The sequence below is a fragment of the Ptychodera flava genome, chromosome 5 (assembly GCF_041260155.1).
Source record: "Ptychodera flava strain L36383 chromosome 5, AS_Pfla_20210202, whole genome shotgun sequence".
Classification (NCBI taxonomy): Eukaryota; Metazoa; Hemichordata; class Enteropneusta; family Ptychoderidae; genus Ptychodera; species Ptychodera flava.
The window spans coordinates 46451280-46476162 of record NC_091932.1 but is presented as its reverse complement, the minus strand read 5'-3'; the positions used below and the strand labels follow the sequence as shown (position 1 = coordinate 46476162).

Here is a 24883-nt window from a genome sequence, read left to right as displayed (position 1 = left end):
CGATATCCGCCCTGCCCTACAAAAAAACTAAAATTTGCTCCCCTGCCACCTAAAAACATGTCCCCTGCCCTAGCAAAATTAAAATTTCCCCTGCCCTCAAATATTGCTTCTGGAATAGCTTTTTCGATGAATAGCTCCGTTGGCTGCGCCTGTGGTATATATCTCATCAGAGATGAGAGGATTTAGTGACTGCCCAGACTGAAAGATCTGTCGTCGAGGGGCGCTCTTCGAGTTCCTTTCGTAGGGCTAGGATAGCGACGGATCTTCCAATCCTGTGGATAATTTAGTCAATAACTTTAAAAACAGGGAACGACGAGCTGTGTGCAGATGCAAACTGAAGTTGTAACATAGTAACTTCAGAAAGCTTCATTAAAAGCAAATCATATTGATGCAAATACTAATTTTGCAAAGAAAGTTTCCATCAAGCACGAAAAAGCCTTCATGTCTTCAAACTTTTTGCAGGCATGAGATCAGTCATATCAATGCCACAATGATAAAATTGAAAACCTTGACACGTAAAGCCATTGTACCTATTCTGTGATAAGGAAAATCATAAAAACTATTCGCAAACTTCAAGAATTATACTTAATTATATCAACAATTACAGAGTGTAAGTCTGTGTATATTTTCTGAAGAACATTTGATTTTGTTTTGTCGCAGAATTGTCAATGCAAATCGCAGTGAATGGCACTTCGGCCGAGACCCTCCAAGCAAAATTGTAAACAGGTCGTCCTTTTCGTGTCATTTTTTGTGATTCTAATCTTGAAGGTATGATTTGTCGCCCACAGTGTAAATGTATTACAATCACCATATTTCAAAATATGATGAAAATCTCAACGCATTAAACAAACTATACACGCTTAAATTTAGGCACTAATATTTCAATAGTAATATTTGAAGAATGTACCAATATATGATTTGTCTAACTTGTTCATGAAATGCACTGTTCGACCTACGGTGTCAGAAAAATGGTACATTGGAGCTCTAAGTAAAATATAAGGTTTACACATGAATATTTATCGTACACATACACCTTGGTACCAACGCTGCCTATCGCAAGGGGGACAGTTTACGTAATTTTTACGATTGTCAACTGCGCATTTGTACAAAAATATATATGCGATACGTATAGAGCATGTCACTAGACAGTGCTATTTGATACTAAACTGATGTTCAAGAAGTCTTTGAGTTTCAGGGTTTGAATATACTGTTCAACAAATGTGGGGGGGGGGGGTTAACAGTGTTTTTTGATTGAGTTTTATAGTACTGTGTTTCTACGGGATACATCTTGGATAGGAAGAGCTTGGCTACAAAGGAGGACTCTTTTGTGTACCTCAAAGTTTTACGAAGTACTTTGTACTGACAAGCAGGACTTGAGTATAATTCAGTTGAAATTGTCTGTTCATGATACACAGCGCCTAAGACTTTCGATTATTTCTACCCCTGCCAAGGTCAAAGGTCATTCCCGGTAAATTAAGGTAATTCGCGCCTCAAATTGACAGACACACTGTTGCGCAGACTTTTCTAACGAACCATCAACCATTGCCTTGGTAAAAGAAGAGTAGACATCAAGAGTTGCTGTGCGAATTTTTTGTTCACGAGAAAGGAATTACCTAACATTTAGCAATATGTGTAATTCAAAATGGCCGCCAACCCTGAGGCTGGGGAAGAATTAACTTTTAATTTTTAACGAAATCAAGCAGGTAAAAACGTTACTAACTCCAAAGCCTTCGAAATGAGTCCGATCAAGAGATGAGCATGCAAGCTGACAAGAAAATAATGGTAAAAGTTTGAGAGTCCGAATATCTGTCTCCAAGGAAGACTCTACCTGAAGTGAACTGTGTCCACAGCACACCGACCAACTCGCACTTGCCATGAAATCGTCATGACCTTTTCTTATTAGTCGATTTTTTAATAGCCGTAGGTCCTGTGTGCTTGTGGGAAATAGTTCCCCTCCCAGGTTTTAACTCGAGGTCGTTACTGCTTTTACCGGTTGAGTTTTCATCTTTCTCCCCTCTCCCGCCTTTGTCTTTCTTTGTCGCTTTTGCATCGCCCTTTTCCTCTTTCGTCTGTTCTTTTTGTTTTCTAGGTTCAGCATCTTTCGATTTATCTTTTCCTTTTTTCTTGTCGTCTGTCTGTTCGTCGCTTTTCTTATTCTTATTCTCATCTTCATTTGCCTTGTCACTCTTCTTCCCATCTTTGGATTTCTTCTTAGATTTCCCATCCTGCTTTGCGATGACGTCGTCTTCGCTTGTTTGTCCCTTGCTTTGTTTCCCTTGATCGCCAAGTTCCTCAGTCTTGTCTGATATCTTGACGCTCTTTGAAGTCCCTTTCGGGGTTTTGTTGCCGCATTTGTCAGAATTACTGTCTTTCGATGAAACGCCGGATGTGTCGCTCTTCACCGACTTCGAACTTTTTCCAGAGGCCGGTCGGTCAGGTTTTAAGAGATTGTCTGATTTCTCTGGCGAGGGTCGAATTTCTTTGTCTGATTTCAAATTGTCAGTCTTATGTTCTTTTGATCGTTTGCGACGTCTCCTTGGAGAACCTTTCGGTGAAGGTGAAGGTGATTTTCCATCGTCATCAAGGTCTCCCCTCTGTTCCTTCTCCCAGTCAGAATCCTCGTCTTTGATCGGGTGTCCAGTTCTTAGCGCCTTTTGTTTCCTTTCCTGGTATTCAACTTCGGCACTGTATGGAAATATAATTACAAGGAATAAGTAAATCGATCAATCAACTTACATGTAGAGTTTTACCTCTGTCAGTATAGATGGAGGCCGATGGTAAGTGAAAACCCAGCAAATGAACCAATCTCACCGATTTACACCATGGAAATAAACGTCCATTTAAAACCCCATTTAATTCATTAAATTTACTGAAAAAGAAAGACTTAAATAAGAATTTCAAAATTACTGGAACGAGACCAGCACATAGTTAGACCTCCTGATATCCATCTGTGTTTCATGCACCGAAAGAAATTATAGAAAACCCGATTTCTGACTTAGGATCTTCGCCTAGTAATTTATTACATCTACAATTAGTGAATGTTTGACTTAAAGGGCGAGTAGCTGTAACTGTTTTATGATTTACCCCATTTTTTTTTATGTTAACGACAGTTTCTTGTCCTAATCTCCACGTCATGTTTAAATACCGTACCTACTATTTAGCTTCAAATGTCAACATAGCGTCTATATGTGTAAAGTTTGTTATTAAATTTGAATTTCTAGTCTACACCAGAATTCACCTGTCAACAATAACAATGAAGTCTACACCTGCGAAAGGCTGAGTTGACAAGCTGAATACTGTATATATCAACATGTTTTGGGGGGTTGAACAAGAAACTGTAGTTGACACTAAAAATAGAAATAGCGAGAAAAAAATTTAAATTCAAAATCAAAATTTTATACTTCATGCGAGTAAGTACCACTTTCATCCCGATAAAACATTCGTAAATTAGTGTATACTCGTGGGATGTGTCCCTACCACCAAATCAATCAGTTCTCACAATGTTTCTACGATATCAATCGTCTACTTCTTCGATGAAATGAGGGCGAATGGAGAAACCTCTTTCTCACGATCTAAGCTGTTTGACCTTTTTTAGTCTCGTTATCCCATATCACAATTTGATCGATCTTTAGATCTCTTCTTTCCATGATTCAAATTTTACTTTGCCTTTTTATTCACACTTTCGTTCCTTGGTTCGTTTCCAGCAAAACTTTAACCAGCCTTTCTCCATCTTATTCCCTCACAACAATTTACAGCTAAACCTTTCCTCTTTGAATTTTGAGCAGCTCTGATGTTTTCGTCCACGCCGCAGTTCTTCATGAGGCTCAATGAAGACAGTCCGAGTAAAACACTTATCCAATTATGAGGTAAAATTCTGTAAAATTCTGTAAATTACTTTTCTCTGATCAAATCCAAATCATTGCTTTATTTTCGTTGGTGGTCGATTTCAAAATCACTGATAGAGCACTTCATCGGAAGGTCCGCCCCTCGGCATCGCCATTCTCGATCGTCGTAAGCGAGAGCAAGAGCGCCCTCGAGCGACGGACCTTCCTCCGTACATGCGGAGAAAATTAGCATTACGTCGGTGTGATATCGTGTTAGTAGATTTGTATAGTAAGCTGGGTTAAATTTGTACTATAGTAATTTTGATAAATGATATAATCTGATAATAGTCTCAACGATGAGCTATAAAAAGTAAACGACCTACCAGTCAGGCTTTCCAGACCTCGTCACTTCGCTGGCACAATTTAATCGCAGTAAAGTGCATCGCTGGCATTGGGAACAGACAAGTGAGCAGCGACGCGCTCGCTGCTCCTCCCTCTCGTCTTTTCACATCTTAATTATTATGCATGAACGAAGTGACGAGGTCTGGAAGGCGAGACTAAGGATCAACGCGACGCAATGTGTACTGTGCAAAAACCTGAGCACAAAGCGTTACGTGACCAGAAAACAGCACCCATGTTGATAGTAGACATACTATATTACCTATAATATTAAGATCATAGTATACAGACTTTGAAAAAGAAATCTGAAGTACCCAATGGGTTGTCTGTATTCTTCTTATATTCCGTTAGAATGAGAAATACAGTCAAAGTTTGTTTTTTTATTACCGCCATACAGATAGAGAGGAGTAAGTGACACAGAACAGGAAGATACGACAGAACAGCGCCGCGCAGCTGTCGCAGCGCCCTCGGCAGTTTCGATCATAGCCAGGAAAGAAGACTTAAACTATTTTAATAAAAAAAGTTTTCGAAAATGTTACTGAGTATTTTCAAAAAATTTTGTACGAATTTATTTTTATTGGAAATTAGACTTTCTCGAAGGGTACTGCCAACCATGATTTCTTTGATTGCATTATTGTTAAAATCAACGGTGCTACATGGATTAAAAGGGACGAGTTTTGCTGTGGTTGAAAAAAAACAGCTCTCGCTCCAGGGTCTAAAATTTAACTGCGGTGTTCAAGTTGAATGTTAGTCTTTGTGCAATACCCGTATTAACGTGCATAATTTATCGTTAAACGTGAAGTATTACGTCGCAAAATAGTCTGAGCTATCGTAGTGTGACGGGCTACTTAAGGGGTGCAATGTAAATAAATAAATAAACAAACAAATAAATAAACTAGGGGGGGTGTAAATAAATAATTACATGTAAATAGGTAAATAGGGGGTGCGGTGTAATTAAATAAATAAATAAATAAATGGGGTGCGATGTAAATAAATGAGTATCAAACAGATGAATAAATAATCACCAGGGTGATGATATAAGGTGGGGGACTCATAAAAAGTGGAAATGACAGAACCACTTTATTTTGAAATGATATCAACATGTGAAATAAAACCGCGATTTATCGCCTTGACATAAAATAATGAAAACAAAAACTATATAAACATGATAGTGTGAAAATATTAATAATGATGACAATTTTAACGATGATAATGCAATCGAAATCATCATGGTTGCTTTACCTTCAATGGAAGGAAAACCTTAAAACCAGTATAATATGTTTAAAATTCATTGGGCGTTTGACCTTTGACCGGGATGGGAATTGGTTCGGGTACAAGATCGAGATCATCGTTCTCATCATCACTCTGCAAATCATATTCCTCGTCCGATTCGCTGTCCTCGATGTCAGACGACGGTATTTCGGTTCCTTCTCCGAATTTTCTTACCATGGATAATTTTCTGTAGCGTCGTCTTTGTGCATTTTCCCATTCTGCACTGTGAAGTTCAAGTTGGGTTGTTACTGGTTCTACCCGAGTTGGAAGTTAAATGGATTTCCAACAACATTCATGATCTTGATTTATGCAAAGGTTGCAAGGTACACAATTTCGTGCACATATTTTATGTTGTGGACGAAATGCATGACGATATGATATGGCTGTTACCATGACTACATTTTGGTGCAACTGGGTCTTACTGACACTAATTTGCATAAATCAGCATGAATCCTGGTACAGCATGCCATCAAGTCGGTCAAAATACAGAAATACAGAGATATGGGTGCAACAGGCAAAGCTTTGGCAAACATGTTAGATGCTTTGCTCCGCAAGTCAGTGGCGAAAAGAAATACAAACAAACCAATCGCCTTAAGAGATAAATGTTTTATAGTTCTGCTATCACTTCATTATCGGGGCCTTAATTACACTTTATCATAGCAATATCAAATTAGGTACTATATACGATCATTTTGATCCACAAATCTCTAGGGATCTCTAACATTTTAATGGGAAAGAATTATTCCAGCAAGTCCGGATCCATCGTTGGTAGTTATTTTGAATTGAACAAAAGCAATTTGATGTCACGTAATTGGATCGACACCAAACAACGATAATTTCCGACTAAACCGACATAAATATGTCTGATACATGTGTCAAAGACACGATTTTTTACTGCAAAAGGGTGAAGTCATAGTTTTTCACTCCATTCTCTCTTCAGTTATTATCCCTTAGGTTCAATACGGATGACCACCAACTTGTCGATCCTCTTTGACAGTTATTTACTCCCCATATTTTCGTGACGCTGTGAGCCACCAAAGTTGAAAACATCAACCCAAGCCATGTATACTCCAAATTACCTACTGTTAGGGAATTCTAGTCAAACTTAAGACCCATAGTTAAGGTCTCAGAAACAACAAGCTTTATGAAACAAAAAAATCAAGGTTAACAACCCAGGGGTCATCTTGGGTCATAAATCGTACAAATTAGCTAGAGTTGAATGACGTCATGCATGATCACGGCCCGGATTCTCGACAAATTTCCGGATTAGCTTTATTCTTTTGCAGGTGATGGAAACATTTCGTATGTTATAGACCTATTTTAGGGTTTTTTTCAGCTGTTTTATAAGTATTGCGCAAAAACAAACCACAGGACACAAAACGATAGAATACACAACAACAAACAAGATGCACACTAAGACATTAGAGACGAAAATTTGATCACATTAAAACAGGAAATATCAGTCGATTCTACCTTTGAGACTGAACGTTTTACGTAAAACTGCATGACAATGAAGAAATGTTTTAATCTTGCATTATGACAATAAGATAACTTTGTATTGCAGTATGTGAGAAACTGAAAGTATTAAACTGTACTTTTTGGCCATTTCAGACTTGATTTTTCATCGTTTTCCAATATAATTGGTACTTTATGTACATCAGGTCCCCATAAGGTTGTAGTAACAACACTATTTATTTCGACCTGTATCATCATATCACTGTCATTTTGAAATCTATTGTCATCGAATCAATTAGCGTTTCAAAACAATAAGTTGTCCTAGGGAAGAAAAGTTTTATTTCAACTATGGAGTATCTAACACTATTTTAATGATCTCTCGACACACTAGATGCTACTTATGTTTGTAATGTATTATTTACTTACACTTCTAAAATTTGACGCATTCTTTGTGCCCATAGATGTCAGCGACTCTCTTAGGAGTGTCACCGTACTTATCTGTACGGTCCATGGGTGCGTTGAGTTTGTGGAGAACTTTGAGGGCGCCAAGCTTGCCTCCTTCCGCTGCAAAGTGCGTCGACGTATATCCAGTGTCTGTTCGAGCCCCTGATTTTGAACCGTTTTCGATGAGGATCCGTATACACTCGGAGTGTCCTGTAATTTGAGGGTTAAGGCGTACATTAAAACAGCTTTTGGAAGCGCCGGGGTGACGGACGTTGAAATTCTGAGGTGATGTCAGCTGAAACATCCGCAAACCTTGAAGTTCATCTAGCGCAGCCTCATTGAAGATTCACATACCGTGTGTTTTTTGGCATAAAATTTAGCCGTGGGTTTGCTAATTGCAATCAACGAAATCGCGAAACGGCGAAATAGCGAAATGAAGAAATAAAGAAACTGATAAATAGAAAAATTAAAATAAAATATGCTTGATAGGATGTCAATTGTTGGCCAAGCTAGAAGATGGCATCAATAGGGCGTAGTTTTTAGTCCCCACGGACACCGTCCGGGGGGACTTATAGGTTTGGTCATGTCCGTGCGTGCGTGCGTGCGTCCGTGCGTGCGTGCGTGCGTCCGTCCGTGCGTCCGTCCGTTCACGCAGATATCTCTGAGATGCCTGGAGCGATTTCATTCAAACTTGGTACAAGGATTACTTCATATGTCATACAGATGCACGTCAATTGTTTTGTGATACCATCAAATATGGCCGCCAGGCGGCCATTTTATTACGATTTTTTCATGTACAGAGCCATAACTCAGGCATGTTCCAACGATTTTATTCAAAGTTGGTACAAGGACATCAACCAATGTCATAGATATGCACGTCAATTTGTTTGTGATACAATCCAATATGGCCGCCAGGCGGCCATTTTATTCTGATTTTTTCATGTACAGAGCCATAACTCAGGCATGTTTCGACCGATTTTATTCAGAGTTGGTACAAGGACATTGACCAATGTCATAGATATGCACATCAATTTGTTTTGTGATACGATCCAATATGGCCGCCAGGCGGCCATTTTATTACGATTTTTTCATGTACAGAGCCATTACTCAGGCATGTTTTGACCGATTTTATTCAAAGTTGGTACAAGGACATTGACCAATGTCATAGATATGCACGTCAATTTGTTTTGTGATACAATCCAATATGGCCGTCAGGCGGCCATTTTATTAAGATTTTTTCATGTACAGAGCTATTACTCAGGCACGTTTCAACCGATTTTATTCAAAGTTGGTACAAGCTTATTGACAATGTCATAGCTGTGCACGGCAATTTGTTTTGTGATACGATCCAAAATGGCCGTTGTGTGGCCATTTTATTACGATTTTTTCATGTACAGAGCCATAACTCAGGCATATCTCAACTGATTTTATTCAAAGTTGGTACAAGGACATTGACCTATGTCATGCATATGCACGTCAATCTGTTTTGTGATACGATCCAATATGGCCGCCAGGCGGCCATTTTATTACGATTTTTTCATGTACAGAGCCATTTCTCAGGCATATCCGCATGTTTCGACCAATTTATTCAACGTTGGTACAAGGACATCGACCAATGTCATAGCTATGCACATCAATTTGTTTTGTGATGCGATCCAATATGGCCACTGTGCGACCATTTTGTTACAATTTTTTCATGTCCTGAACCATAACTCAGACATGTATCAAGCGAATTCATTCAAAAGTATTTTTATCACAGACCTAATGAAGAGGACTCTATCCTCTCTGAGGACCTGTAATCAAAATACCCATTAACAAGTGGGGACTGTGTCATCAACGATGACTTGTTAGAAGAAGTCTTGCGTAGACTGTGGCAAGATATCAAAGGATCTGGCCGTGTTTAATTTCGGCGTCAATGCATTGGCAATGCTATGCGAAGTGATGGGCATCTAATTTGTTTAATATCATAAGTTTTGATTATTTTACGCTTATATTCTATTTTATGTATAAGTATATATCCTGCATGATCCTCTATGGGCAAAAAGATGCTGTAAGAGCAAAAAGATTACAAATTAACTGTATTGTAGACGGTTCAGATATATCTTTAATTTTTTTATTATTGTATTATTTCAGACTACTTTGCCCTTTCTTAAGAAGCAAAATGTTTGACCGACAAAAGAGAAATGGCAACAACGGATTTGGTATTACACCGAAATCTCGCACCCCATGAGGGTGTTAACCGCCGGCAGGGAGGGGAAAGGCGGTTCCTAATCCATAATGCCAAACCCCATCTCCAGGTCAAAGCCTGGTAGCCCCGGCACGAGACCGTCAGACGCGCCTGGGAAACGCCTGACTATTGCACACTTTCTCAAACTGCTCCTTTGTATTTAAATCACTATGTGAACATCTAAACTCTATCTTCAGTTTATTTCACATTTAGCAGTCGACATCAACGCTGAACCTTTGCATAAATCTGCATGAGCAATTAGTTCCAAATTTAGCCAAGACCTTACACACTGCATACCTAACACCGAATTAATTAACACCTTGAATGAACACTTTCAAATCTTTCACTGTGCCGCACACTGCACTGACACTGTACGCTTTTCTTTTCAAAGATCATGACACCAAAGGAAAGTAAATCTTCTGAACAAGATCACTGTCACCGCTCCACTTTTATGCGACTTGCGAAAAACAAAAGCAACAAAGGGCATTCTTAGAATAGATCTAGACTGTAAGAAGCCACGTGTACATCATTAGATACCATGATTACTGACTTCCCTACATTTATACACATTTATGTTTCTCTTACATGCCGTACCGCCTTCTCTTACATCACCTCCAATACTCAAATAGCTAGTTAGTTCCATGACTCTAGGATTGCTTTTCACAAGTAATTACATTATTGATGTGGACTGTGACATGTAGGGGGGTTCTCTGTTTGTTGTGCATGAAAATTGGGAAGGGTCACTTTTTTCTTGCCAACACATTATTTGAAAACTATTAACAGCTAAAACTATTGATAGTTTTAAGGACAATTTGAAAACTTCCATGTTCACTCAGTTTTTCTCTTTAGCTTCATGTGTGGTTGTACTTTTTATCATTTCACTTTTTATTGTTCTGTAAAATGTGCTGAGATATGTGCAGTGCATTTCAAAGAAGTTCTTAATAATGATAATAAAGGTCACTATTTTACTCTCAGCGCCATTTTGATTAACACCAGCCAGCCCTCCCTCCCTGTAATTTTTGTCCAGCCATTTAGCCACACGGCGGCCGCTGTAGGAAGGGGACAATTGGCAGTGAGTTGTGTGAGTAATAAATCGTATTACTCACACAGGCTACCATCAAAACTCCGATGTGTTGATAATTTAACGTTTTTGAGTCTCATTTAAAAATTTACCTTTTTAAAGAGAGTTACTTGTGTGATTTTTAACCATTTTCATTGCTCTATTTTTATAACTGAAATGTAATGCGCCTTGAGATGTCTTTTACATGGAAGGCGTTTTTAAAGCAATAAATATTATTATTATTATTATTATTATTATGTATTGATCGCCTGTTTTGCTGTTTGCCGGAAGTATTTCTGTCTATCTGTTGCAGTTTCTTCATTTCTTTATTAATGTATGAATTTCTCAATTTTTTGTTTCTTTATTTCTTCATTTCGAGATTTCGCTATTTCACCAATTATAATTAGCGTCTGCAAACTCAAAACACCTTTTGGTGATATTCAAACCATGATCACAATTCCGCATACGAATGTATGCACGGATAGGTTGCTTTATGAACTATTCCATCATAAATTTAACACGAGAACTGAATATCTGCTCAATTTTATTGAACGAAAAAGACGTGTGAGAAGATTCTATGGAGTTTTAGGAGACACACATTGGCGGATGATCACGTATGTATTAAATGTTAAGGTTGAAGTACGACATTTGAAAAGCTAACAGAAACAGGAAGACTTTTGGGCTTTCGATCATCAAAATAGTGGACTGAAAATGTAGATAGACAAAACAAAATCACTGACATTGTAATCTTAGGTAAAGTACGAGCTTTTGTGTTGCGTCGTAGGGGACGCTATTCTACTTCAACTGAAGTTAAAATTCAGGTCAGCTTTCAGCCCTTTTTGATGCAGTTGAAATGCTACTTGTGTTCATGGGTGAATACTTTGTAAACTATTAATGAGATGACGAACAAAATTAATGATTTGGTTTCTAAAATTCCAAGCTGCTGACACTTGAAGATAAAGTACGCCTCGAACTAATTCTTTTTGCTAAATTTAATTTCACCTTACCTTTGATGGCAGCCCAATGAAGTGGAGTCCTGTTACTCCACTCTGCGTCTTTCTGGTTGACGTCATACTTTTGACTGTCAATCAGTTCCTCCAGCAGATCACTGTCGCCCATTGACGCCGCTTCGTGCAGTTCTGACATCATAGCAGCAGATTTTACCAAATACGACTACAATGTTGTATTGATAGATTTACTTTTCACGGCGGTCTACGTACTCTTCATATTCAATCTGTGAATTGAAACGCAACAAAATGGTAATTTTATTCATTGGGTACAAAACATTAATGTCACAGTAAGGAAGCATTTTATTTTCTCCATGGAAAGTCCTCAATTCCTGGTCCTTGTGTTTGTTGTCATTTAGTATTTACTTGATTTTGGTCCGTAGTTGTCATTTAAAAGTTCTGTCCAGTCAATGAATTTATTTGGAGATGAAGTTGATAAAAAACCCTGCCTCTTTTAGTGTTTGAATTGGTGTGAGACGATAGTACGAACTGACTTGAAACGCTCACACACGAGCCGATGGGGGCGCTATTCTCTGAGAAAACTGTTACCTGTAAAGCGTCCACAAACCTTTTCACATTACTCAGTTTAATATGTAGCTCTAGAATGTCGAAAAGGTATGCAAACTGTGTGTTGCCACAGTTCAGAGAATAAGAACAATAGCAAATGTTCACCTGCAAAACCTTGGTCATGGACAAGTTCTCATCAAAGGTATCGCAATATGCATGAGTAATCAACAACAGTTACATGTATCCGAGCATGCACCTGTCCTAATATTATTCTTATATTATCCCCGGTAGAATATCAGATCACTTCTCTGTTAATCGATCTCAACGTCTCTCCGTCCGAATGAATGATTGTGTGTCCCATCTGCATATATGCATGACTTTCTGCCTGTGTTTCCGGAGAGTCTTACGTCTCCGCCTTCTGGCTGCCTCCTACCTCGTTGAACCTTGTTTTTCAATCAATGTTGAACTTTGATCAAATTTCCGCCATGTCCGCACAGCATTTATTACCAAATAAGCTATGCTAACGCACCAAACAAATGAATTGTCTTATCGGTTGTCTAGCATCAAAATTACCATTTTACCGAGATTTATGTTTTATGTGCCAGAAACAAAGATCCGGTGAACATTTTTGCTGATACTGACGTCTCATTTAATTATGATCTGATCAATTGAAAAGGTTAAATTGCGAAAAAAAGTAATGGAAAAAAAATCAGTTGGCGCCATTTGCTTTGTGACTGCATTACCAGCCGGGGTTGTCATGGCGACAGTTTTAATTGCCACACATTACAGTCTATCGTAGAAATGAGCACTAGGCGAGTGAATGTTGCTATATGAAGTCAATATTATAGAAATATTGAGTCTCAACGGGTTTCAAGTAAGGCGTTCGATTCTAAAATGGACAAGTAATTGCAAAAGGCTGATGACGTGCTTCCTTAAACTGCCTGTTTCTCTGTTATCTTATTTCGAAAACGATTCATAGCATACCTGAATGAACCGTTCAATGGTGGCATTTCCATTCCAGCGATTAACGTCTTTGTTTCGGGGTATTATGTATGTAAAATTTGTATTTACAATTTCGGACACCAGAAAATATTAATCGACACCTCGAAACACACTGTAAATAAATGATTTATGAATAAACCCAAATCTAGATGAAGAAAGCGATAACTAGATAAGCTAGGTAGCCGGAATTTCTATTGCCTTCGCAACTTTCTCTGAACACGATTGGAACTAATTTGGGATAATCGGATGGTGAAGTGAGGTCATTTTAACCTGCAAATGTAAGCTCATCTGCTTTTCTTTTAAAGTAGCACACTTGTTTTCATGAGTAATTTGTTATTTTGCAACATTCAGCTATATGGCACCAAACACTTTTGAGAAATTTGAAAAATATGGTGATCCAATTATCCCATATTAGTTCCAATCGTGTTCTTGGTAAATCGAAAAAAAAGCAGAGAAAATTATTAATTTACAATATCATCGTCCCTCAGCATGTGTGTTGAGGGACTATAATTGTGCTTGATATTAGCCGAGTCATACGACTCGTGACAGCTCAGTACATAAAAAGTATTACTACAAGAGTAGATTTGAATCTTCAATATTTGCGTTCGAACATAACATTTATACACGTATACGTTTGGTGTCGTTTGTTTATTTATTTGTTTGTTTTTGTTGTGTTCGACTTATTTTCTGTTCACAACGCTGTACGTAATAGATGTAGCATTACGTTGATTCATGGCATGCTAAAACATGTGCCTAGGTGACAAATACTCGGGCTCCCAAACTTTACAATACTTTTCAGGCCCAACGATTGTGACCGATCATTTTGTCGCTCACGGAGCGAATACAGATTTTAACGGCTTATTTTTTTAAAAACCGAAATCTTATTTTTCCCCATGGAGTTAGAGATGGCGGCCATTTTGAAGTGCTGGGAATGGGTAATTTGTTTCGCTGGTACCAAATTTTTCACTATGACTCTGGTGTTATTGTTGATTTCAAGAGGGAACGGTTTCCTCATGACAATTTTGAGCAAAAATTCAGTCTTTCAATTCAATTTGCGTGCTACTTTAGTATAAATGATTGTGGTCGATACTCGTCTTTTTTTCCAATTGAATTAAAGACGCCAATAAGCTTATGGCCTTACTGAACCGCTTCCTTATATTTCAATTCACTCTGGTTTGCCCATCTATGAATTCCCTTGAGCCTTCTCTGTTACAAATCTCTGAAAGCCCACATACGACACAGATTTATGCACTCCTCTGTACCATGTAAAGGTCCCCACGGCGATTTTAAGGATTGAATGAAACAATGCGACTGGTTTGGTTTGCCTATAATGACCGTGTATACACACGTTGCAAGGCATTTCAAACTCATACTCAAATCTGCCTCTTGGCTAGATTATAAGTATTTTTGTGAAAAGCAAAGCTGAACAGTTAGTCTAGATACAATGGAAAACTATTAGTTCGAATTTGGGTCGCGTTACCGAGACAGGTCAAGCTGTGCGTGGTGAATTCACAGATGTAAAGCTTAGCCGCAAACGGTCCCCGCCATTTGTTTACATGGTATCCATGCGTTGCAAGGCGCACTGCGCGGGCGTAGTGTAATGGCAACAGCGAAGAGCGTGTAGTCCAGCACACTCTGACCTTGGACGCTGCGTACAGGTACGCCAAGATCACAGTGCAGTCCCACTGGATCAAAATCGCCTGATATAAACTTTAACCCATGTTATAGATTGACAATACAGATAATTTCAAGTGGTATATTTCAACACGTTCATTGGATATATGTTGAAGCAGCGGATTACTGAGTAACGGATTTCAGCATGATTCCGAGTATTGTAATCTTCATGGATTGCATGCATGCATTCATAAGTTGCAGTGTTCGTTATGCTCTCCCCGATTACCACATTCACCAAAAACACTCGCTTGAAATATTCGTGAGGTTTAACCAACATCTCATAGTCTGAACACAGTCTCTCACTGGCATAGGCATAATTCCACACTCAACGAGCTAGCTCATACCTGCCAAACATCAGGGCAAATATCCCGGTCCGTAACTTCAACGACAAAGCAGAAAGAAAGTCCATTCCGTGTGTTTTATCGGCAACGATTGAAAGACCTCTGATCCGCTGTTAAATTATATTCGGGCAATTCCCCGGCGTCGTTCCATGGTCACTCCTACATTGTACAGTGTTATTATCGATTGTCCCTGTTTTGAACCTTAGGCCTACTGTGTACACACCACTTACGTATTGACTGGTGCGCCCAGTGTCTGAGGCTTACCCCTTGGTGAGCCAATCTCTTCTGCATAACAATGGCATGAGCCGTGATAATCAATGACCCTAGGTAAACCGTGTCGACTTAAAAAGGCGGATAAATGGGATATGATACAGTATGTGTGTGTTAAAGGATGAAGAACAAAAAGGGGAAATATTTCTAATTGGGGTATCACATAGGGCCAGGAAAATTGCAAATCATTTTAGTTGGTAAAATTACTTTTAGGGCCATTATCTAATCAAAGGTTTTAAAATAATGAAACACTGAAGTTAGTGTTTATTGTTTTCTAACTCCATTTCCAACATGTATTTGTGTAATCACGAGCATGTATTCTGTACTGAAAGGATCGTTGAAAATTTACTGTTTTACTGATTTACGTTTTTAAAATATTTGGATCATCACTATGAAACACAAAAAATATCAACATCTTTTCTTATTTTTGAAAGAACTTTCGAGTCAAATATCTTGATTTCAGAATTTAGTCCGTGGCATAGCAATATCGCTTGCACATTAAACACAGACTGTGAGTGGATTGTACTAGCACTATAAGAAAAATCTGGACGATTTTCAAAATTAGTTGGAAAGTCCGCTTTTAATTAGGCAGAACGCGGCAAAAGTTTTGTTTTTCTTCATGATCATATCTGCTCAGCGAAATCGGTGACACGTAATTGACATCGCTGGACGCCATATTGCTTTGTAGCAAGTAAAAATGAATGACGATAGAGATCTCACTTATTAGAAGCTCTTGCAGATTTGTATATTTCCACTGATTATACCATAGACCCTCGTTCTCGAAGGTCTGTGATTATACTTTTTTGTTTCCGCCATTTCCGCGTTTACGCAAGGCTTTAAAAAGTTTACGGTCGGGGGATAAAAATTAGGGTCGGTTGGCTGAACGGAAACACACGACTTTCCCCTGAGCCATTTCGACGAAACATCTAGTGTAAAATAATTAAACTCTTGGTCCCATGATTTCACGATTTCCACAGAATCACCATACAAACAACACCCATAAAGTATAGCATGTAACTGTTGGTACAGTACAGTTAATTAGCTTGCCCCCTTACTAGGGTAATTTACGCTAATTGCTTCGACGGAGGGTAAGAAAATCGACTGGGATTCATCGACCGTTTGACTTTTTCCACAAATTGCATAATCAATGACCCACATTCTGTGGAGGCGCTTTGTTTTATCCTTAGCTATTTTGGTACGTGAATGACTTCGGAATTTGATCGATTTTTATATGTAAACATAGAACCGCATTTTATGGGGATCGTTATTATTTTAAAGATAGTCGTTGTACAAAGTTTCTTACTAGTAGAGAACCGCCCAATAGTTGCCCATAAAATTCGCAAGCAATAGTCATCAATGCATACAACTAATGTTTCTGTAAGTATATAAGAAACGCATTCCACTGTTTATGACATTGAAACAGGTATTATTCTTACGATGATAACGTATTTTAGACCAGAAAATGAAGTTTACCTCTCGTTCAGTAGCAAGTCTGAGGTAAATTTTAGATCTTCCGACAACCACCCACATTATCATGTATTTCGAAGTAGCTTTCAGCAATGTTGTTAATTACATAAATGGATATAAAGTTAATTGATCGATATGTTGTCGTTTTGAGAACGGTTCCGCAAAAATACGATATCTGTCAAGAACGCGATATTGTACACTGACTGCAGGTCAACCACACTGTAATACAGTTATATTATTATTATGGAAAAAAACACTTATAGGGAGTAGTAACACGCAATCAGAAAAGCCGGGTCATTCGCATTTCTCTCATCACGATTTTCGACTCAGTTCATTAGCAGAGTATTGACAGACTAGCTGTGTGTATTTATGCAGGCAAAGAAAACATTCGTAGGGTAAACGTTACAAAATTAATATTTATAGGTCATTGGAAGACTATTATTCGTTGCTATGTTACTTCATGTTAGGCATAGTCATTTCAGAGAAAAAAATGCACCAGCGAAAACACGCGCCATCAAGAGTTTAAAATTCTAAATGAGAGCTGCCAGCTACAGAATCGGATCAATGAAACAAAGCAGTTAAATGTGATTGGATTCCATTCATTAGCGCATAATCTTCTGCTACAAAACCAACCAACATAGCCGGTCACACTTTTTGAAAACCCTGATAGGTTTGTCAATTTTTGCCAGAATATAAATTCTAAAGGCGACATGGTAGTCATCGTAACTTAAAATGGTCAATAGCAACAATAAGTGATTTGCAGGCTCCATTGAGTGAACAAATTAGAGTTCAATTTATTTAAATAATAATAATAAGCACTGGTAGTAGTGTAATGGGGATGGGTTGAGGTGGGATACTGGGTAGTATAATTGTGTTTACTTTACTATTACATGAAAACTGCCTCTTGAGAATTGCAAAAAATGAATAAATTAGTATATATGACACCCCCTCACATAGAAACAGGCTTCAAATCCTCATGACTGAAAGTCCATATGCTGTGACTCTACAGCGCCTTTAACTAGCATAGACTTTATAGCACCCTTGATAAATATACCATAGGCAAAAATTAAAATACTTACAAAGAAACTATTAGGCCCTACCCAGAAGTTTTCAAATATAAGCTTGGCGATGGCTCAACAGGTGGTTGCACGTCAAATGCGCCCTATGTTCAGAATTATTCAATATGGCGAAATAGAAATTTATGGGCATTCAAATTTGATTCATATAGAATTTAAATTTAATTAAATGGACCATGTGTAAGAAAATAGCAATCCCATGTTACCTCAAAACAACCCCGTATATCAGTTTATCGCCATTGTTGTGCTATAGTCCGCCAGATATCGAACATTGAATCTGAAAAGATTTTACACCTAGCTGTACGTGCTATCGAATAAATCATGTGAAAACGTATTTAAAATGAGGTTAAAGGTCGAGGGGAACCCAAAGGCATACAAAATGCGTTCAAATAGTCGTTATCTAAGTCAATATCACATGTCAAATGTTATAAACCATCAATTATTTCTCTGAGTTAGCTTCTTAAAACTGTTGTTACGTAATGATCCTTTTCTGGAAATGCGATCGGTGATAACGTTGTTTGTCAAACAAACCGCTTTAAAATTGAATAAGTGTCTTTTAAATATTGAATCAGCAATCTGTCGGCGATATCAAATCTTTTCATGGCCAAAACCTCACACAAACTGCCCAACCTGCATTAGATCCGCTTCCGGGTAACATGTGAAAGAGGGTCTTTGAAATTGAAGAACAATGAGAAGGGGCCGGAGTTGTTGTTGAATCGGTTTATACACATCTGATTTCTCCGTTCTCATTCGTTATAACTTCATTACATTTCATCGGTTCTCTTTGCAATTAATTCTCTGTATTTTTTTATTTCAGGCATCTCCCTTACCGAAATATGCTTATGATCATTTGTGCGGAGTCTAAAATAAATATAGCATCTTCAGAGAGAAACCTGTACCGGACACGCGTCCCTGAGTCTCTACACGACCAGAGTATCTCTGACATGAGCCTGTCTTCATTCCATGATTACATCCCTATAGCAGAATGACTTGCTTCCTAATTCAGTGTAAAAGCTCGATGCCATTTTCATCAGTTGACCTTTGACTTCAGCTGCGTCGTCATGGGTACGTCGGAAATTTGCCACCCATGCAACCGCATTTTCATTCGATCATTTGCGCATAGATCAATTATTTTTTTATAATTTGAATAAATGTGTCGACGTCGGCCTATCATCTATTAATGCTCCCTATAAAATACGTATCAGATCCACTCTCAAAATGGCTGACAGTGAGTCATATATTTTGCCTCGTTCTCCTTCGAACATTATGTAACTTATCATTTCTTTAATTTCTTGCGCTTCATAAAAATCATAAATCCTACAAATGGGGCAAGTGCCACTAATTTTACCATATCGAAACGACAAAAAAGGCATAATTATCTGTGTTCGTAAAAGCGCTGTGATTTTGAGGTTAATGGAATTCAGATTTACAGTTAGTATGCAGTGTTTTCGCAATATTATGGTTATATCACAAGTAACCCGGATGTTGAATGCTCTTTCTCGCTGAGACGTGACGCTAAGGGAAACTGTACAAATTATACGAGGTGATATCACTATCTTAAATCATGTCGTATTTTCTGTCTCACTGATAGACACTGTCTGAAAATATCGCTTACGCCGATTTACAAAATTTGAGGATTTCCAGGTTTACGGTTGACCAGCTGGAAAAATCCCAACAAATCGTGTACGGTTTGTTACCATGGTCACAATTTCCGTTCACAATAAAATCACTAACGACCATATGTGATAGATATAATATCATACAGATGTTGGTATGGTACGAAAGGTCATGACCTCTATTGAAATCAGCCAATAAAGAATCAATAAGAATGATTTGTCTTTGGACGTCTACGATTATCGAAAATTATCGTTCTGTTATGTATTAAGGTGAGGCTTCAGGTAAATCCCGCCAAAGGGCGTCTTGCCTTAGAAAGCACGAAGAAGCTTACAGCTACATATTTTAACATTAATCGACTCACTCGTGTCACCTTTACTGCGCCGTCAATGAATACAAACACGTACATGCTCAAGGGTGCCCATATACCGACACAATCACCGTCGAATATTTGCTGTCTGCCATGACGTCGTCAGGCATGTCTTTCGACCATCGCGGCACGGAATATCCTTGGAAGCCGTCGCATTATCATCGACAGAGAAAAATATAATAGGCTATACTTAGAGAAATCGCTATATCGATTTGGTTGACATTTTAAGCAGGAGGGAACTGAGATACGAAAAATATTTAGACGCACCTGTTTCTGCACCAACTGACTGCGCATGTCCTCGCGCTGTGATATTTCCGATATTCGAGACAAGCAATCTCGACCATAGTCACGTGATTGCCTTTCCTGCCAACGGTCGTAAACCTTATGTTGCTATGCTCTCTACACTTGAGATTTGCTTGCTAAATCTATCCCAGATCCTCTAAACTCCAAAACATATACCAGATTTGTTGACATACCCCAGCCACAGGTCACCTAGTGACGTCATCTCAAAGCTATATCTACGCAAGAAGCGTGAAATTATGGATTGTTCTAGAAAAATATATAGAAATTCATTATTTATTAATTTCAGTCAGTCTGGGACACGAGGTAATTCCTCTGTTACAATGTCTACCTGAATCATATTACTTCACGGGTGAATATGATATAAATTAAAAACAACCCCGTCATTTTACACGACGGCACAATCACAGTCTTTTTTCAATTTTACAGAGGAGGATTTTCCAGGTAAATGCTCTGACCAACCTAAATATCAACACTGTAACATACTGACTCTGTCGTCATGGAAATATCGACGTTTACATTTGGATCCATACTGAGTTTAATGATGCTAGGACATGTACAACCAAGCAAGACCGACCTCTCAACATCGATAGCGGACGGTATGAATAATCTTAGGAACAGCTGAGTGTGTGATGAGATTACCGGGATAAAACACTGATTGCTTATCTGTCGTTTGCCAAGATTGCGAAATGAAACGTGTGACAGTAGGGTTGTTCGTTAAACCCGTTATACAAATAGAAAGCTAAGTCGGCTTCAAATATCATTCCTGCAAGACAAAGAGATTGCAAACAAGCGGTATTCAAGATATCCTTGTGAATTGCTCAGTACAAGTAAACATCGATAACGTTATATTTCCTGGGCTTAAGTCAGGGCAGTAATTGATTTGTTGTATTTGCTTTCAGGGAAAGGTACTGGTAACCTATTTTTGTGTATAGAAATCTACTCCTCCACTGACTACAGTATGGCGGGTGTTGACAACTGGTATACTTTGAGAAGATCGACAATTCATGTTGTCTTTTCGGAGATAAACGCCCTCCAGTCTTGTCAATATTGAAGGCTTGCAACACAGCCGCCAAAGCATTAATTTTGCAAGTAGCTAGGGAGTTTATTTTATCCTAGTCTGCCCAGTGTGTCGTAATTGTGAAAACATCAAACTTGAGCGAATTAATTCGAACGTTTTCGCTGCTTTCAGGTTTCAGCCGCGCCCAGCCGGGTTTTTCTGAGTCTTTAATTATGTCGTCATATTTTAACTTTGGAAGAGAAAACATGTCTGTCGTTCACGTTAAATGTACCATCGACTTGGGTCATCTGATGAGCCGGTATTGACTCAAGACAATAAACAGAACATTGACGAAAATGAAATGTTTGAATTTTTAGATATGTCAGCCAAATTAATTGAACATAATAAATTCATTGCTCTTTCACTTCAATCAATGCATCAAAATCTTCCATTGTACATCATTTGTGATTAATTTCATTTCAGAAGTCGGCTCGGACGGAAATTCTGAAACTATACCCATTTTTACGTTAAACATCAACGGAGAATGCAACCGTTGACATTGTGAGGGCCGCGATTTGTACGAAATGACAACAAAGATGATACCTCGAAGGATGTAATTTTAACAATTAACGGTAATTCAGCCTGAAATTAAACTCGATTAGCTCTCGAGAAGACTAGCATTGCTCAGGTTTCGATCAGGGACGCAATGTGTACTTGGAGTCACACTTAATGGAGGAATTCATATAACACCAGCGAAATATAGCTTCTGTATTTAAATGTTAACTCTCTAGCTTCAGGACAGTTGTATTATTATATAATTAGCAATATGCTCTTTGTTTGAACACGTGCAGACTGTTCATTTAATATTCATCTTTCTTTAGAAATAGGTTAGGAATCAAGAAGCATCAATATCTATCTGCATGGCTCCGTGCTATCGATCTCATGAAGGGATGGCCTTGGGGAAAATACAATAGAGGAAATCCTTGGCGCCAAAATCGAGATACAAAACTTCGTCTGCATGGCAAAAGAAATTTTCTCGACCTTGCGTTATCTATTCAGCAAACGACAGATTTAAGACCTGTCTTTAATGGTATACAGTTGATGTTCTGGACCATGCGATGGAATGAATGGTCTCTCCCGTGACCCGGAAAATTGCCATGAATTGAAAACGTTCACAATTGAAATTTTGGACTAGTGTATAAATCGTGTCAATTTATCACGAAACTGTCGATGTCACCTCGGGTGCCGTTGCCAGTCTGAAATTATGTACCTTTGATTTATGAGAGTTCAGTCCTTCTGCCTTCTTCATATACATGCATGAAACATCGGCGGAAATGACGTAAGTGTGTCGATGGGAGTGAAATATCACCATGACAATAAAGTTACAGCCCCAAAACTGCCCATCGTCACTGCCTGTTCGGTCGAAACTACGCGGCCGTGTCACACAGGGAAACTGATCTAGATTAACAGTCGCTTACGAAAACTCCGGATCTGTTCTCGGCCTTAAGAGAAACAGGCTCTGCAAATAATGGGAAACTATATACTCGTTGTATTATGTCGACGGAACATGTCCTTTTCACAAATCTTAAGGAGGCTGTTCTGCAGTCTTCAACAAAGAAAGACTAATCACTGACGACAATGGAAAACATTGCTAGGCGATCGCACCAAAAAGAGAAAAACGCCGGCGGTAAAGTAACTGGCTCCAATGAGTATACTTGTTTTAAATACTATTAGCATTCGATCTGAAATGTTGAAAGGCTTTCACAGTCAATGATTCAAACTTCAATTCACAAACCGTATAACTTGGTCGACTAGAATTGCCAAAATTCACCCCTATTTGTAATGTGATAGAAGCAAACAAGAGATCAATTTCTCGTTACCGTAAACACCTTGTACTCACTGCCTCTACAAGTTTAGATCTGACAAATTTCACCTATCCACCGCTAATAACGCAAGCATTACGCAACTTGAAAACACAGACTATCACTTTAACTGTCACTATTTGTTGAACAGCTTTTTTCCTTTCTTCTCTCACAGTGCTCCGCTTCTTTTAATTCTTTGTGCTTGTTTGCAAACATTCCAAACATAACGGTAACGCAGAGTTTTATGCTAGTATTGGTTTTCGTCTGCAAATCGGTTCCGATCGATTTAAGAAAAGGGATCTAAACACAACGCCTCTCGTCTCGGATTACGCAAGAATGTGGGCAGCATAGCATGGAAAGCGCCATTCAGTCACGGCATATGATCAATAACCAACCGAAAACTACCTACATAATACAACAGATACTACACAACAATTCTGAAACTTTAATACGAAAGCTTGCAAGACCTATGCCCCTGTATTCCGTACAACGCTGACAATTTTGCCATGGCAATAGCAAGCTAACTGTGTCATAAATGATTTTCCAGCATAGTGGTGTGACCATGACAAAATCAGTTGCGAACTTTTAGCTGTTGACGATTAACACAAAATTAGGTACAATCAATTGCCGATCATGGCGACATGTTACTTCGGAATGTCCTAGTCGTCCATTTTTCAAATTCTGCGTCGCTATGCATTAAGGTTCAACCGGTCCGTGCAAGATTATGTCTTCTCTGATCCCGCAAGGTGAACACAACTGTACTACTCAGTTCCAGATACACTTGTAAGCGTTGAGCAGTCAGTCATATGACTTTCAAAACGTGGGGTCAGAAATTACAAGTTAACAGATTTTCGTGAAGTCTTATACGGCAACGCGTTGTCTCACCTTATGCGGTAAGAAATACTTATCGGTCGACTATAACGGTACGCTCTAGGGCGTACTTTGAACCTAGTATAGACTTACCTGAACACCGCACTGCACTGTAGAAACTGGTAGTAACACTAACAAACGTCGTTAAATTGCTCTAAAACCCGAAAATACCGAATTCCAAATGTACTCCAAACACGTATGGACTTCCTATGACTTTCTTGCTGGCAATGATCTCCAAGAAGACACAAGTTAAGTGCACAGCAATGGGTTGGTGGTTATATTGTTTGCAGTCAGCTACGTATGTCGCTATGAACGCGCCGTGTTATTTATGAGTGCACCGTGAACACTGCGCAAATAACAGCGAGTACACAAGAGCATGATAGGCCCACAATAGCATTCCATATAAACCGGCAGGCTCGGTGCTGGTCGCCAACACAATGCTATCTCATTGCCGGGATATAACGTCAACTTTATAAATCGAACAATGGACGCTATTAATATGAAAACCTCAAAGGGGTGGAGGTCAGTAACACATTGTTCCGTGCTGATCAATCTAATAATTGGTCGCTTATCACACATCATCCAAGATACAAAGAAATTTCAAAAAGGTGAGAAAACGTGAAAAAAAGTCAATCGGGATTGCCCAAGAAGAATCAAAGACCGCTCTGCGACCCTTGGATCGAATAGTACGCCTTGAAACAAGACGCCTGGTTTCTATGGGTAAACTGGAAAGGTACGAAAAAATTATGTCGCACAGGGTACACCGTATTCGGCTTTGTTCATACAAATCTTTATTTTAAAGGTGTTTCTCTCGTGAAGATGTGATTATTGTAGGGTTTACA

The 24883-nt window shown here is 38.7% G+C and overlaps 2 protein-coding genes across 7 annotated transcripts; both read right to left on the bottom strand.

Moving 5' to 3' along the window:
- Positions 1 to 1883: 1883 nt before the first annotated feature.
- LOC139133769 (nucleolar protein 58-like) lies at positions 1884 to 3089 on the bottom strand. The gene is made up of 2 exons (XM_070700538.1): positions 3085 to 3089; positions 1884 to 2685 (listed from the first exon to the last, which is right to left on the bottom strand). Exons 1-2 carry the CDS (start codon positions 3087 to 3089, stop codon positions 1884 to 1886), a joined length of 807 nt encoding a protein of 268 aa, XP_070556639.1.
- On the bottom strand, positions 2552 to 24403 carry LOC139134118 (ankyrin repeat domain-containing protein 66-like). 6 transcript variants are annotated; one of them, XR_011552724.1, is made up of 5 exons: positions 24135 to 24343; positions 11689 to 11915; positions 7377 to 7604; positions 5528 to 5718; positions 2552 to 2685 (listed from the first exon to the last, which is right to left on the bottom strand). XR_011552724.1 is itself a non-coding variant. In XM_070701038.1 (3 exons), the coding sequence occupies exons 2-3, from the start codon at positions 11828 to 11830 to the stop codon at positions 7381 to 7383; spliced, it is 366 nt and encodes a 121-aa protein (XP_070557139.1). In that variant the 5' UTR covers positions 11831 to 11915; positions 24135 to 24403; the 3' UTR covers positions 5466 to 7380. The 6 variants fall into 6 exon arrangements, 3 of the variants coding, with proteins under 3 accessions (XP_070557139.1, XP_070557138.1, XP_070557137.1); XR_011552722.1 differs by having other exon boundaries at positions 2554 to 2685; positions 5466 to 5718; positions 24135 to 24356; XR_011552723.1 differs by lacking the exon at positions 24135 to 24343 and adding an exon at positions 20277 to 20319 and having other exon boundaries at positions 2554 to 2685; positions 5466 to 5718.
- Positions 24404 to 24883: the final 480 nt, after the last annotated feature.

Excerpts from the sequence above, each read along its gene's own strand:
- LOC139134118 (XM_070701038.1), bottom strand. The coding sequence starts at position 11,830 with ATGATGTCAGAACTGCACGAAGCGGCGTCAATGGGCGACAGTGATCTG. Across the intron at positions 7,605-11,688 it reads TCATTGGGCTGCCATCAAAG|GACACTCCGAGTGTATACGG; the intron begins GTAAGGTGAAAT and ends CTCAAATTACAG.